The 12,645-nt window shown below is 34.9% G+C and overlaps 1 protein-coding gene across 2 annotated transcripts; it reads left to right on the top strand.

The window, feature by feature from the left end:
* Positions 1 to 254: 254 nt before the first annotated feature.
* Positions 255 to 11,880, top strand: alg14 (ALG14 UDP-N-acetylglucosaminyltransferase subunit). Of its 2 annotated transcripts, none has more exons than XM_077245072.1 (4): positions 255 to 589; positions 2,113 to 2,264; positions 3,041 to 3,163; positions 10,762 to 11,880. In XM_077245072.1, exons 1-4 carry the CDS (start codon positions 433 to 435, stop codon positions 10,990 to 10,992), a joined length of 663 nt encoding a protein of 220 aa, XP_077101187.1. In that variant the 5' UTR covers positions 255 to 432; the 3' UTR covers positions 10,993 to 11,880. The 2 variants fall into 2 exon arrangements, with proteins under 2 accessions (XP_077101187.1, XP_077101189.1); XM_077245074.1 differs by lacking the exon at positions 10,762 to 11,880 and adding an exon at positions 9,074 to 9,224 and having other exon boundaries at positions 291 to 589.
* The last annotated feature ends 765 nt before the right edge of the window (positions 11,881 to 12,645 follow it).

Here is a 12,645-nt window from a genome sequence, read left to right as displayed (position 1 = left end):
TCCGAGCAGAATGTTGTTTATGTTTGGTTTTGAATTCAGGAAATGCCTTTTTTTGTTTTACTTTTTTTATTGAAAATATTCATTTGACTAAAAGGATACATAATAATAAGTTATAATCTAAATAATAAACTTTGGGGGGGACGTAAAAGTGTACACACTCATTTGACACATTGATACATTTGACCCAGTTTTCAAAGTGGTCAGTAGTCGTCGCTGTTTCTAAACTCCAGAAAACTTAATATGATATTTTTGTCCCCTATGACTTTCCGTAGCAACTGTACGTGTAAAAATCATTCCATTCTCAAAACTACCGCACTTATTTCAGATTTATTTTTTAAAGTAGTTTAAATTATAAATGTGCGTTGTTTCTTAACGAACATGAGTCTACTTACGGTTTGAGACAGTAACTGATAGCGTTGAGTTTGGTAACTGATGGCATTACTATATGCTGTGGTGAGTGGTGTCATTCTCACTGCTGTAGTATTAATAACAGTGTTTATTTTACGATTATTTGGGATTTTGCGACATGGATCGGAATATAAACCAGGACAGAAGGGTTCTGTGTCAGTGCTGGTGGTGGCTGGATCAGGTAAGAATCAACCTCGCAAACATAGCATTTACAGAGTCAAATATGATATACTATAGCCTATAACAAGTATACATTATGTGTATTTATGTATTTGTGCGTGTAATATAGCATATTATTTATAGTGTGTATATAAACACATATATATAAACCCATTAACTTAACTTTATTGTTTTTGAGGGTAATTTGTTTCGTAGCAGCGTACATGCATAGACAGCAACATAATAACTAGGGCTGTCACTTTTGTGAAAAAATCCTGTTCGATTTTTGAGACATATGTGTTCATTGAATCGATTGTAAAATCGATTTTTCCATGTCTAAAGACGTTTCCATTTTCAACACCAAATATTGGCAAATCCACGGACAACTAACAGGCATTAGGACGAACGTAAGGAGGGCGCTTGAGACGCGCACAAGTCAGCAATATTTCTGATGATTTATTGGCGTGAAGTTTTTTGCAAGGTGACAAACAGGAGTGCAACATTCAAGGATTGAAATGGACACACGCCAAATTCGGATAAAAATGAACTTTGGCGGGTAACGCTGTCATAGCACGAGCCAATTTTGCGTGTTTCTATGTTTAGTCACTTTGCTGGGGAAGTTCGTGTAAGCCAAATCTGCGTGGATTTAGCGCAAATACACAACTCGTGAGTCCTCATGATATATTAAATACAGCGTGTTGCGCAGAATCTGCGCATTTCTGGCTTGCTTCAAAACACACACGTCACTAAGCAACAAGTAACAGTAACAACGCGCTTGTTCACTTGCACTGAAGCAATAGCGAATATTAAAAAGCATTTGGTTAACAGAAAAGACATTGTTATTTCCCAACATCCTACATGTTCTGTGCACTGTATTGATCTGTCACACTAAAACACATTTTTGGTCAAAAAAAAAAAAAAAAAGGCAGTTAAAATCGATTCCCTATTTTCGTTTTCGAAACTTGTGTTGGTTGGTCCGATCGATTGTGCAATCGATTTTCGAACGTAAAGTGACAGCCCTAATAATAACACCGCAATTAATACCATAAAACATCACAAAATCCATTTGTGTTCTTGTTATCCTCCAAAATTATGTCACTTCCTGCAGGATGTTGCCTTTGATGAAATGGCTATTGTTAGTTAAAGGGATTGGAAAACAAGCTCAAAACGAAATAGTAGAATTTATTTGAAACTCACCTCTATGTAATTTTGTTTACAATTCTTTAATTTATTTATTTATTTTTACATTTTTTTGTACTTTAAAACTGAATAAACATAATTTCTCTAATTTTACCAAAATTGTATTTAAAATGTAACTTTAATGTGATTAAAGTTGCTGAAAGAAATAGTGACAGATAAATAGATGGATAGATATAGATTCATCCTTCCATTTAATTTTTACATTTGTATATTTTAACTTAATGTTTTGATATTAATAAAAAGGTAATATCCATTTTATTCGCCAACTAGCAATATTTAAACAATAACCCTTTATCATTATTATAATATTATTGACTTTAAATGTTTCTTTTCTGTCTCAATTAGGAGGACACACAACAGAAATCATCCGTCTGTTGGGGAGTTTATCTCAGTCTTATAACCCTCGACATTATGTGATCGCAGACACTGACAAAATGAGTGAAGAGAAGATCCGAACTTTTGAAGCAGAGCGGAAGAAAAGTGATTCAGCCTCTCAGGTGATGGATCTATATATATATATATTTTAACAAACGTAAGATACAAAAACAGACAAACTTTCAGACAAGTTATAGATCAATAGTTAACAAGAAAAATGATATAAAGAAGCCTGATTTATCTATTGAAAATTATTTAGAAAAGTAAAGAAAAGGAAAAAGTGGCGGCACAAAAATGAAAAGCATATTATGAAAGAATATTAAACATGGTACAAATTCTAGATGCTTTTATAGCTTTCTTGTTTACAGAAGCTGAGATTGTATTTAAGTAAAACTTCAATTCTTGTTTGAAGATGTCAAAGCGGGGTTTACTTTTTGTATATTTACATTTATGGATAAACAACTTTCCAATAAATTCTTGTCATTAATAAAAACAAACAAAAAGAATGCGTCTATAAGATATGGAAAAATCACAGAACACATTTTGGACAGTCGAGGCATTGACATTACTCCAGAATAGGTGATGGATCCGTACTGAACATATTTATACTCCAAAAACTCTTTCTTCTGTGGAACTAAAAGTAAAATTCTAATTGGTTTTGTATTACTTTGACCAGCAGATGGCAGCAGTTCCTTTGACTTTTCATGTATTTTTATATGACTGTGATTTTGAAATGATAGATAGATAGATAGATAGATAGATAGATAGATAGATAGATAGATAGATAGATACTAACTTAATGATATTCCCTCATTCAGTCAGATTTGCAATGTTTTCTGCTTCTATTCTCACTAAAACCCTGACATTTGTCATGTTTTCCTTTATTTACTGTACACAGTTCACTCTCCACTGGATTCCTCGCAGTCGGGAGGTTCGTCAGTCATGGAGTTCCTCCGTTCTGAGTTCCCTGAGCGCTCTGATGTCATCCGTACCGCTAGTCCTCAGGCTTCAGCCGGATATGGTGGGTAACTTCTCCTCTCATTCATTCCCCCATCATATCATCATTAAGTATTCATTACCTCTTTTCTGCTGAGTATTCTGTGTAACATCCTCCAGAAATAGCACATCATAACTTATTTATGAGATCATGCCTATGGGTAGCCCTGCTCTATTTTGAGTATGATAAGAGCCTTTTATTCTAATTTAAATGGATATTTAAATATAAACATTATGCAAACATACTTATGGATATGATGAATATTAATTTGCATTACCAGATTAGAAAATATAGTAAAGACAAGTCACATTTATTTACAGTACAGATTGTTTCAAAGTAGCTTCCCATTAATAAAAAGGAAAATAACAGTGTTAATTTTGTAAAATTATGAATCAATTAAAACAACTTTAATTTATTCTCTCGCAGCTCCACATATTACAGTTCAGTGCATGCAGTATGAAGAATACTTTTTTTTACACATGAATTGAACCTCTGAGTCCAGACCTGAAATAAAAAAGCCTTTGGGATGTGCTGGAAGAGACTTTTTACAGAGTGCTGGACACTTACATTGCCAGTACAAGATCATGACCAAAAATTGATGGAAATAAATGTTGTGATGTTATTGTAAATTGTATAGATAACATGCATAATCACTGCAATAATGATCCGATCATAGACTCTTAAGCGTTTGCCTATTTAAATCCTAACAGTAACTTTTTTTTGTGGCCGGGCAGTGTACTATTTCACTTTGAAATGCGTCACATTTTGGAAGTAAAATTGGTTTCATATGCCATTGCATGTTGACATTAATAAGAGGTTCGTGAATGAGATCTGTGGTGTTTTCTTCAAGCACAGATTCTGTCGAGTGCACAAGAAACCGCTATGCTAAAATGTGCACATTCAAAGGCAAAAAATTGCTCTCAAATCCCTAACCAAGATATTAAAGGGATAGTTCACCCAAAAAGGTAAACAATTCTGTCATTATTTATTCCAAACTTGTAAAACTTTCGATGTTCTGCGAAACACAAAAGAAGATATTTAGAAAAATGTGTGTTAGTTGCCCATGCAATAAAAGTCAATAGGATCCGATGTTGTTCGGACTAAATCTTCTTTTGAAAGTCATACAGGTGTATAACAACAATGTAACAAAGTAAATGATGACAGAATGTACATTTTTGTACAAACTATCCCTTTAACACAAAAACAGTAGTTGTTGTGCATGTCACACAGCAGAAAGGGAATGTTTAAGCAGGTGATAAAGACATTTTTTCCTTCAGCAGGTGATAAGACTATCACATTACCGCTGGAAGACTATCTGCTGTATAAGCAAACACTAATCCTGCTGTTTCTCTGCTTGTCTTCAGCAAGACAGAGAGAGAGAGAGAGAGCTGCTGGGAAAGCACTCAAGGATAGATAAAAAAGTGAGAGAGAGGGTTGATTTAGTTAAAAGAGAGGGATGGGCAGCGTTTAAGGAATTATCCGTAATCCAGAGCCCCATTCTCTCTCTCCTCCTCCTGTGGTTGTGTAATGAAGGGTTGTGAGCGGAGCAGCCGAGGGGTCTTGTTCTCAGGATGTGGCGAGACCTGACTGGCTCCTTGGCCCAGCGGCCTGACTCCTCTCACACGGAGCCAAGCAGTTTCGGGTTTCTGTGTTGCCGTGGAGACCAGCTGAGAGGAGGCGGAGCATGACTAAGCGGCCCGCGCTGCAGTGCTTGAGCAGTAGATCTCAAAGGTCACAGCTAACCAGACAAATCTCTCACGGACCACCACACTAGTATTCTGTTAAGCTCTAATTAGCGCCCTCTCTCCTCATGCTGACGTCATTTCCCACTTTTCCATTCAAGCATATTAGGAGCCGTTAATAGGGAAAGAGCTTTACAGATTTCTAGGAAACTAAAGAACGATTGGGGCCTTTTTTGACTTGGATCTGTTGTCACGTTAGTTTCATGGTAAAAGAGTTTAGACAAATATCTTTTATTTCATACTTTTTTTTTTTCTTTTCTAAAATTAAAGTAAAAAATACTAAATTATTCATTTAAATTGTTTTTTTTGTTGTTGTTGAATTATATATTATTCAATGCTTACTTATAATATATTATAATGTCTTTAAGATTTTTCTGCATTGTGACATTCATTGCATAGTTATTTTATTATTGTTTATATGCTATTATAGTATTTTCATTGTATTTTGAATTAGCTTTTAGTTTATTTTAATGTTACATTTATTTTTTATTTTAATTTTAGTTAAAGTTTTAGTAATTTTGCCATTTTTATTACATTTAATATTATTATTATATTATAACATATATTAATCATATTTTTGCTTGGCCTTAATTTTTTTTTCATTTTACGTTTTATTTATTTTAAGTTCAAGTAATTTTAGCTGCCATGGCAATATTTTCATTTAAGTTTTCATCTAATGTTTATATTTTATTTTAGTTCAGCTTTATTCCAATTACTGAATTAATTAAAAAATACTTTTAGTTTTAGTTAAAACTAACTTTTAGTTTAATAACAACACTGATTCATTAATTAAAATTAGCACATCTCAACAGAACAAATTACCCTATCTGGACACAATTATTGTTATTTTTTAATAAAAATGCTTTAAAAAAAAAAAGTTATATAAGAAAATGTAATATAGCCTACATTTAATGATGAAATATAGCATGATGAAATATGGCATTTCCAGAGTTTTTTTTTGTAATTTATGTTTTAAGTATAAAATGTAATTTTATTCTTACGTTTTGTTGTTTATTTGTAATGCGAGATTAAAATATAAGTACCAGGTGGCCTTTGATCCGTCATTGGACTTCAACAGCAGGATTTCCTTTTTAGTCCGGCAGACAATGTCTAAGATCTTCTTTAGGGGGTCCCGCACCCCTATTGTGTCTGCGCGGTGAGGGAGCGTCCTTCAGCGTGACTCAAATGTCAGCTGTTTGTTTTAACCAAACTTGAGCATTTCGGTGAGGAGCTGAGGCCCGTTCGTCCACATACCAGAGCGGAATTGGGGGAAATGGGGGGTCAGGTCTGAAATCCGGAGGTGAAGAGGGGGCGGATTCAGTCTTCTTTCAGCCATAAAAGGAAATAAGTGCGTCATGGGTACTCATGAGCTCCAGATGTGTCCGCACAAGCCAAGCGTCCCGGATTCTGCATGCCGTGAGGAGCAGTTAATAGTGAAAACTGCTGATCACTGTTATTTACAGCTTCAGTTCATCAATACGTCAGTCTAGACTAAAGTGCCTAGATTTGCATTACTTTTCTATTATTCATAAATATTAGCTTAGTTTAAAAACATTAAAAATCCATTTTCTAAGCAAGTAATATGTTTGCAATCATTACAGCTCATTCTCAGACTGAAATCTCCAAAACTTTCTAGACTGTTGACCTTATGCGCCACAGAAACAAGCTTGCATCGATCTTTAAAATTTTGTGTTTAAACTTCTTCTTTTTTTTTTTTTGCGGTAGCTCTGTATATTTCTATGGCATCGCTGTCGAAGAGTAATTAGCTGGTGAAGTGGATTTACTTACTGTAGAGTAAGTGAAAGTTATCATGAGCATTGTAATGTTTAAAGCGGATGTCAGTAGACCGGAAAGATTTTAAAACTAGAGGTTCATTTGTAAATCTGTAAGATCTTACCTTCATACTGTGGAAATACAATCCGGAAGAGAGAACAGAACGAGCGCGGCGCTACAAAGGGGCGGGGCTACATAAGGTCTATATATTTCAATCATTTATTTCGAATCAGCAATAAAATGACAAAAATGGTATTATATACTTTGCTTCTTTAGCTCAAATCACACACAAAATAATTATTAAAGTAAAAATATTTTATAGTAAACAAAAAGGTGATGCCACTCAAAGGATTGAGTGTTATGATTTCTGCTATTTATTTTCTTCATCTCCTCCCGGTTAGACTCGCAAAATTACACTTGCTTGTATTTTAACTTGATCAAACGAACTATTCTGCACAGAAAATGCACAGATATGCTGATTGTCGGAAAAAATGTCTTTTTCATGAGCGAGTCAAAGTGTGACGCAAGTCCAAAATGAGAACGAATACGGGAAAACAATTTAAAGAATCTGTTTTACAGAGGTTTTGTGTGTGTGGGGGAGGGGGTTTGTGCGATTTATAATAACAAATAACGGGGGTCTGGATGTTGTGCGGTGGACGTCCCACACATTCCAGAGAGACTCCTCACTGTTCCTCTGAGTCTGCACATTGGTTTTTTGTTTGTGCACCCCAGCACTCCATATGTTTCATCTTAGCCTTATTTGGAAATTGTTGGAAAGCTCAGTGGACGGAGCTCCATATGTTTTATTTATTTAATGTTCCTCCATGTGTTGATGAGAATCAGTGATGGATAGATCATAAAATACGACCTGCATGTCAAAATATGTCAGAACGTGCATGTAGAGAAATAATGTTCAGTAGGTGTGTAATCCTAATCACAAATCCAATATCAAAACCATAAAAAAGTGAGAAACATAATATATGCATTAATGTACAAGATGCCAGAAAGGAAATTTACCTTCTGTAAATAATATAAAATAATACATTTAGTAAATAATAAATAAAGTAAATAATATTTAAATTGTGTATATATATATATCTGATCTATTTATCTATCTGTGTCGTTATTGCGGTAGAAGACCTGTAAAATAATAATCATAATCATAAGACGCTGTCTAGACAACCTTTTTCTCTGTTACTGTTTAACAAAATACAGACTGAACTTGTGTGTCATTTATTCAGTCTGGTCTGTGCTGACTCATCTGATGCCCGAGAAGAGAAGTAACAAAACCTGGTAACAGTTTAATCTCACCTGGAGCTGCTGTGTATGATGTGGTGTAATAAACTGGCCTCACCTCGATGATCTCATCAGGTCTCAGCACCTGCGCTCTGGCGTCCTCACCTGTCTGTGCACCTGTGACACAAACATGTCTCACAGTGATGTCATCACAGGAACAATGACTCCAGAAGGCCTTTGATTCCTTTAAGCGTATAATCCCCCCTCTGCAGTTAAACACGTACTGGCCATTAACAGATATTGATGAGATATTCACTTTGATTGTTAAATGCCGTGTTTATTTGGTGAAGTGGAAAGGTTTGAACTAGTGGTTCAGGTTAAATAAACAAAATATGTAATTATAAAAAAGTAATATATAAAAAGTTCGGTATTAAGTTTATATTTATATTAAATATATATTTATTTATTTATACATTTATTTATTTAATATGTTTATCCATTTTTTAGTACTAAATGTATATATATATTTTATAGACCTGCAGACCTCACTGGAGAATCAATTACACAAAATATTTTACACCAGTTGTGCTGATACTGAGAAAAATAGTTCGATTTTTTGCACGTTGCTTTTCTAATTCCATCATACTGTAGTATGAGCATAAATATTGGCTTAACTTATTTGGATTGCACTATTGATGCAGCTATTTCTATGGTTGTTTAGATTTATTTTTTTTGGAGTCAAGCCTGGTGGAACAGTGATATTTAGCTTAAGTGTTTTAGTTCATGATTGGTAGTGCCAAGTGTTTATTTTGTGAAAATGAGGAAGAGGCTAAAAAGAGAGGGCCTCATATCAAGCTTTCAGTCTTAAGGTGATGATACGTTTTGAGCAATATTTCTGAGCTTCTCGATGAGAAAGTGACCAAGCAACATCGCTCAAAAAGTTGCCCTGTGTATCATCACCTTTTGGCTTTCTTCTCCTTATTCCATAAAGAGAGATTTGAGAAAAACAAGCTGTTTTCTTATGCACATTCACTGCCCAACAGATTCAACAGACCAAAGACTGATTTTTTATTTTGACGTTTGATTTATGTCATGTTGAAGTTTCACAAAATGGCCTTTTAAATTTTCACCACTCTGATGACAGACTCAAATAGCACTCTGACGGTTTGGCCTTTTCCCATAGCAAACACTCACCGATCTCTGTACACAATCCAGCAGCCCCTCAGAGCTGAAGTCAGCATCTCTCAATTGGGTGAGAGTGATCTCATCCCCCAAGGTGGATCACAGGTGTGTGTGAAATGTAAACACGGGCCGAGACAGATCGCCCACCTGGTGGTCCGTCCATGCCCATCCTCATCACTCATCTGTCTCCAGGTGCTGGATGGGAAATGGAGTGTTTTAGACTGTTTGGAAACTGGCAGTAAACTGAATCGGAGCAGCAGTGGACCTTGAAGCTGACAGAAATGAGTTGAGGGGGAAGAAGACTTCTGAAGAAGCGTATGTGAGTGGAAACGCCCTCACCTCTGATGTTCTCACTTCGGTCGTTGTGCTCGGTTCCTGCGTCGTATCAGTTTCGGCTCTGAGCAGACAGAGGCTGGATTTTTCCAGTGTTAATGTGTCTGAGCAGTCGGTGTAAGATGATTTCTCCAGACCCCATGGCTCGTCTCCACCGAAGTCTAACCGCCTTCCTGTGCCGCTCGCTGTCTCCAGTTTTGAACCAGAAAGCTCATATTTCTCCAGCTCAGAGGACTGAAGTCAGAAGTATACTTCTAAGACAGGCGTCTTTCTGTTTTTGTGTCCTATAGTCTATATAAGTCAAATCAGTTCATTTTTAGCTATACTGCTTTTCAAAATCCAAAAGCAGCTTTACAGAAACTTGTAAATCCCCAAATTAGTGGTGTTTCTCAAAGTGTGTCAACAAGTTGGCATAACATGAATTTATAGTAAAAATACCATTATCTTCCCTTAATAATTTTAATTCAATTAAAATAAGTCATATTATAGCATACTGTAGAAAGAAAACACTATTCCAATTGCAGCAGAACAACATCAGTAATCAAAAGAAGAAGAAAAAAACTATTGCCACCCATTTCTGTTAAAATAATCTAAAAAAAATTAAAAATTGAGATGTTATCAGTATTACTAATTATTACATGTATTTATTTAAAATGTATTAAAAGAAATTACTTTTAAAATCTCATTTTAATTTTTTTATTTTAAAATCATTCAAGTTTATATACATATTCTTGGAACTCAATAAACATTATCCTTCTCAATAATTATTATCATTCTTATCACTATTAATGTTGCAAACAGTTGTGCTGCTTAATGTTTTTCTTTTGTGAATCTTTGAATAGACATGTTTTTTAAATAAATGGTTTGTAACTATGTACATGTCTTTACTGTCACTATTTATTCATTTAAGCATTCTTGCTGAATAAAAGTATGAATTTATTTCAAATATATATTTAAGTAATGATTTAATATGTTTAATTAAGACAACTTGATTGGTTTAATATAACATTATTACTTTTCATTGTGTAACATTTAATAAATGTTCACTTTGTCAATGTTAGCTAATGCATTTAGGTATTATGAACTAATAATGAACAATATTGTTGACCGCATTTAATTAGTTTGGTTGTTAAATTTTAAATGGTATGAATTAACACTGACTATTGCATTATGAACAAATATGAATTAACAGTGATCAATAGTGCATATTTATAAATGAACATTAACCTGGATTAAAATGATGTAAACATTGTTGTTGTTCATTGTCAGTTCATGATGCCTTGACTACAGGTAATTAATCCAATCTTATTTTATTTTGTGTTTTTTGTATTTCTAAAGTGTATATGTGTGTTTCAGGTGCTGTGTAACGGTCCAGGGACGTGTGTCCCACTGTGTGCCGCTGGGCTTCTCCTGGGCATCCTGGGCCTAAAAAGAGTCTTGATCGTCTACGTGGAGAGCATCTGTCGCGTGGAGACACTGTCTCTATCTGGGAAGATCCTCTACTACCTTTCTGACTACTTCTTTGTGCAGTGGGCACCCCTGAAAGACAAATACCCTAAGTCCATCTACCTAGGGAGATTGGAGTGAGGAGAACATTTACAGAAAACCACATTTTCTTTTTCCATGATACATCGCTTTTGAATTCATCTGAGAATTACATGCATTTTGATACTGTTTAGTGAATGCGAATCATTCCTATGCAGTTACTGACGTACTGAATACACAACTATGACAACTGCATCAACGTTTTCTGTTCTTTTTTTTACGCCAAACGGTCACGATGCGCTGATGAACTATCCTATCACACCTTTTCTACCTTTTACGCCCTTGAAAAGTCAACCAAACGAAACCAAGAGAAGTTTTAACGTACGGGTGCTTCTAAATCCATTCATAGTTTCAGCATTTTCCAACACTGCACGAAAAAAATTATAATTGGCATTCGATCACAGGTTTGTCCCTTTCGAAGGTTAGACTGGTTTAGATTGTCATACCTCATTTTTTACATGTGTATGTATATACATTTATTCCTCAGTGTTTGTGCGAAATATTGTCCAGCTCACTACACTATCCAGCAGTACTTCATTGTTGATCTCTTCCTGTGCTGGCGTGTGGTTGGTTTTAGAGGAAATGGTGTGAGTTAAAGACTAAACAGTGAGAAGAGATGGAAAAACTGCGATTCTCAGCTGCAGATCTTATTTTATTGCTCTGTAATTTCCTGCTATTCTTTGTGGCTCTCTTATACCTGTAGCATGAGGTAGAACATACCCTGGTTGTTTCTTTTGTTTGCCAGGACAAGTTCATGCTTAGTCATTTACTTCTCAGCGTAAAGTTCCTCGACTGTAACGATTCTGAACATCTGTGAATGGATGATCCCATCAGACATGTCTGTCAGGTATGTGATGTGATGTATGGTTTGGTTATTATGAGCATGGATGGAGCCTTGCAGAAATTAAAATCACATTCATTTTGTCCACAGAGAAATTGTTTTTTTAACAATAACATAAACATTTCTATGCAGACTTATCATGATCTTCGAAAATTAGTGATGAAACACTGCCCGGCCAAATTGGTTTTAAATAGGCAAATGCTTAAGAGTTTATGAATGGATCATTATTGCAGTGATTATTATGTTATATATCATGTTATATGTTTGGCAACAGTTCTTCTAATTGATGGTGTGTATCTTTTTATTTCTTAAACCACCAATATTTGTAGGAAGGCGCATCATTGCCATATTATAGGATGTCAAGATTCATCAGGCTCAAATTGTGAAAGAATGGTTGGGAGGGAGCATGAAAAATCATTTTCACACATGAATTGAAACACTAAGTCGAGACGTTAAATTTGTATGTGCTGGAAGAGACTTTACAGAGTGCTGGACTCTTGCATTGTCAATACAAGATCTTGACCAAAAATTGATGCACCTCTTGATGGAAATAACATCACAACTTTTATTTCCTTCAAGAGGTGCATCAATTTTTGGTCAAAATCTTGATTAACCTTTGAAGCTGATTTTTAATGTAACTTAGAACTCTTTATTGAATATGCTTTATATCCCAATGGAGGAAATGATTGGTAAACATTACTGAAAACACTGTCGTGCTCTATTCAGATCTCTGTAATGCCAAAACATAAGAATTTTAGGTAACTGATTAGGTTAAGTCAATTTTTGGAGGAGGGGCTAAAGACCAAATGCCAACAGCAAAAATGATTTAGTTTAAGACAAACAGAAACGAATAT

The sequence above is a fragment of the Siphateles boraxobius genome, unplaced genomic scaffold, assembly GCF_051911475.1.
Source record: "Siphateles boraxobius isolate OS27281-9 unplaced genomic scaffold, OSU_SipBor_1 26, whole genome shotgun sequence".
Taxonomy (NCBI): domain Eukaryota; kingdom Metazoa; phylum Chordata; class Actinopteri; order Cypriniformes; family Leuciscidae; genus Siphateles; species Siphateles boraxobius.
Note: the sequence above shows the minus strand (reverse complement) of the source record. Positions and strands in the feature narration are given on the sequence as shown.

Excerpts from the sequence above, each read along its gene's own strand:
- alg14 (XM_077245072.1), top strand. The coding sequence starts at position 433 with ATGGCATTACTATATGCTGTGGTGAGTGGTGTCATTCTCACTGCTGTA. Across the intron at positions 590-2,112 it reads GCTGGTGGTGGCTGGATCAG|GAGGACACACAACAGAAATC; the intron begins GTAAGAATCAAC and ends TGTCTCAATTAG. Across the intron at positions 2,265-3,040 it reads AAAGTGATTCAGCCTCTCAG|TTCACTCTCCACTGGATTCC; the intron begins GTGATGGATCTA and ends TACTGTACACAG.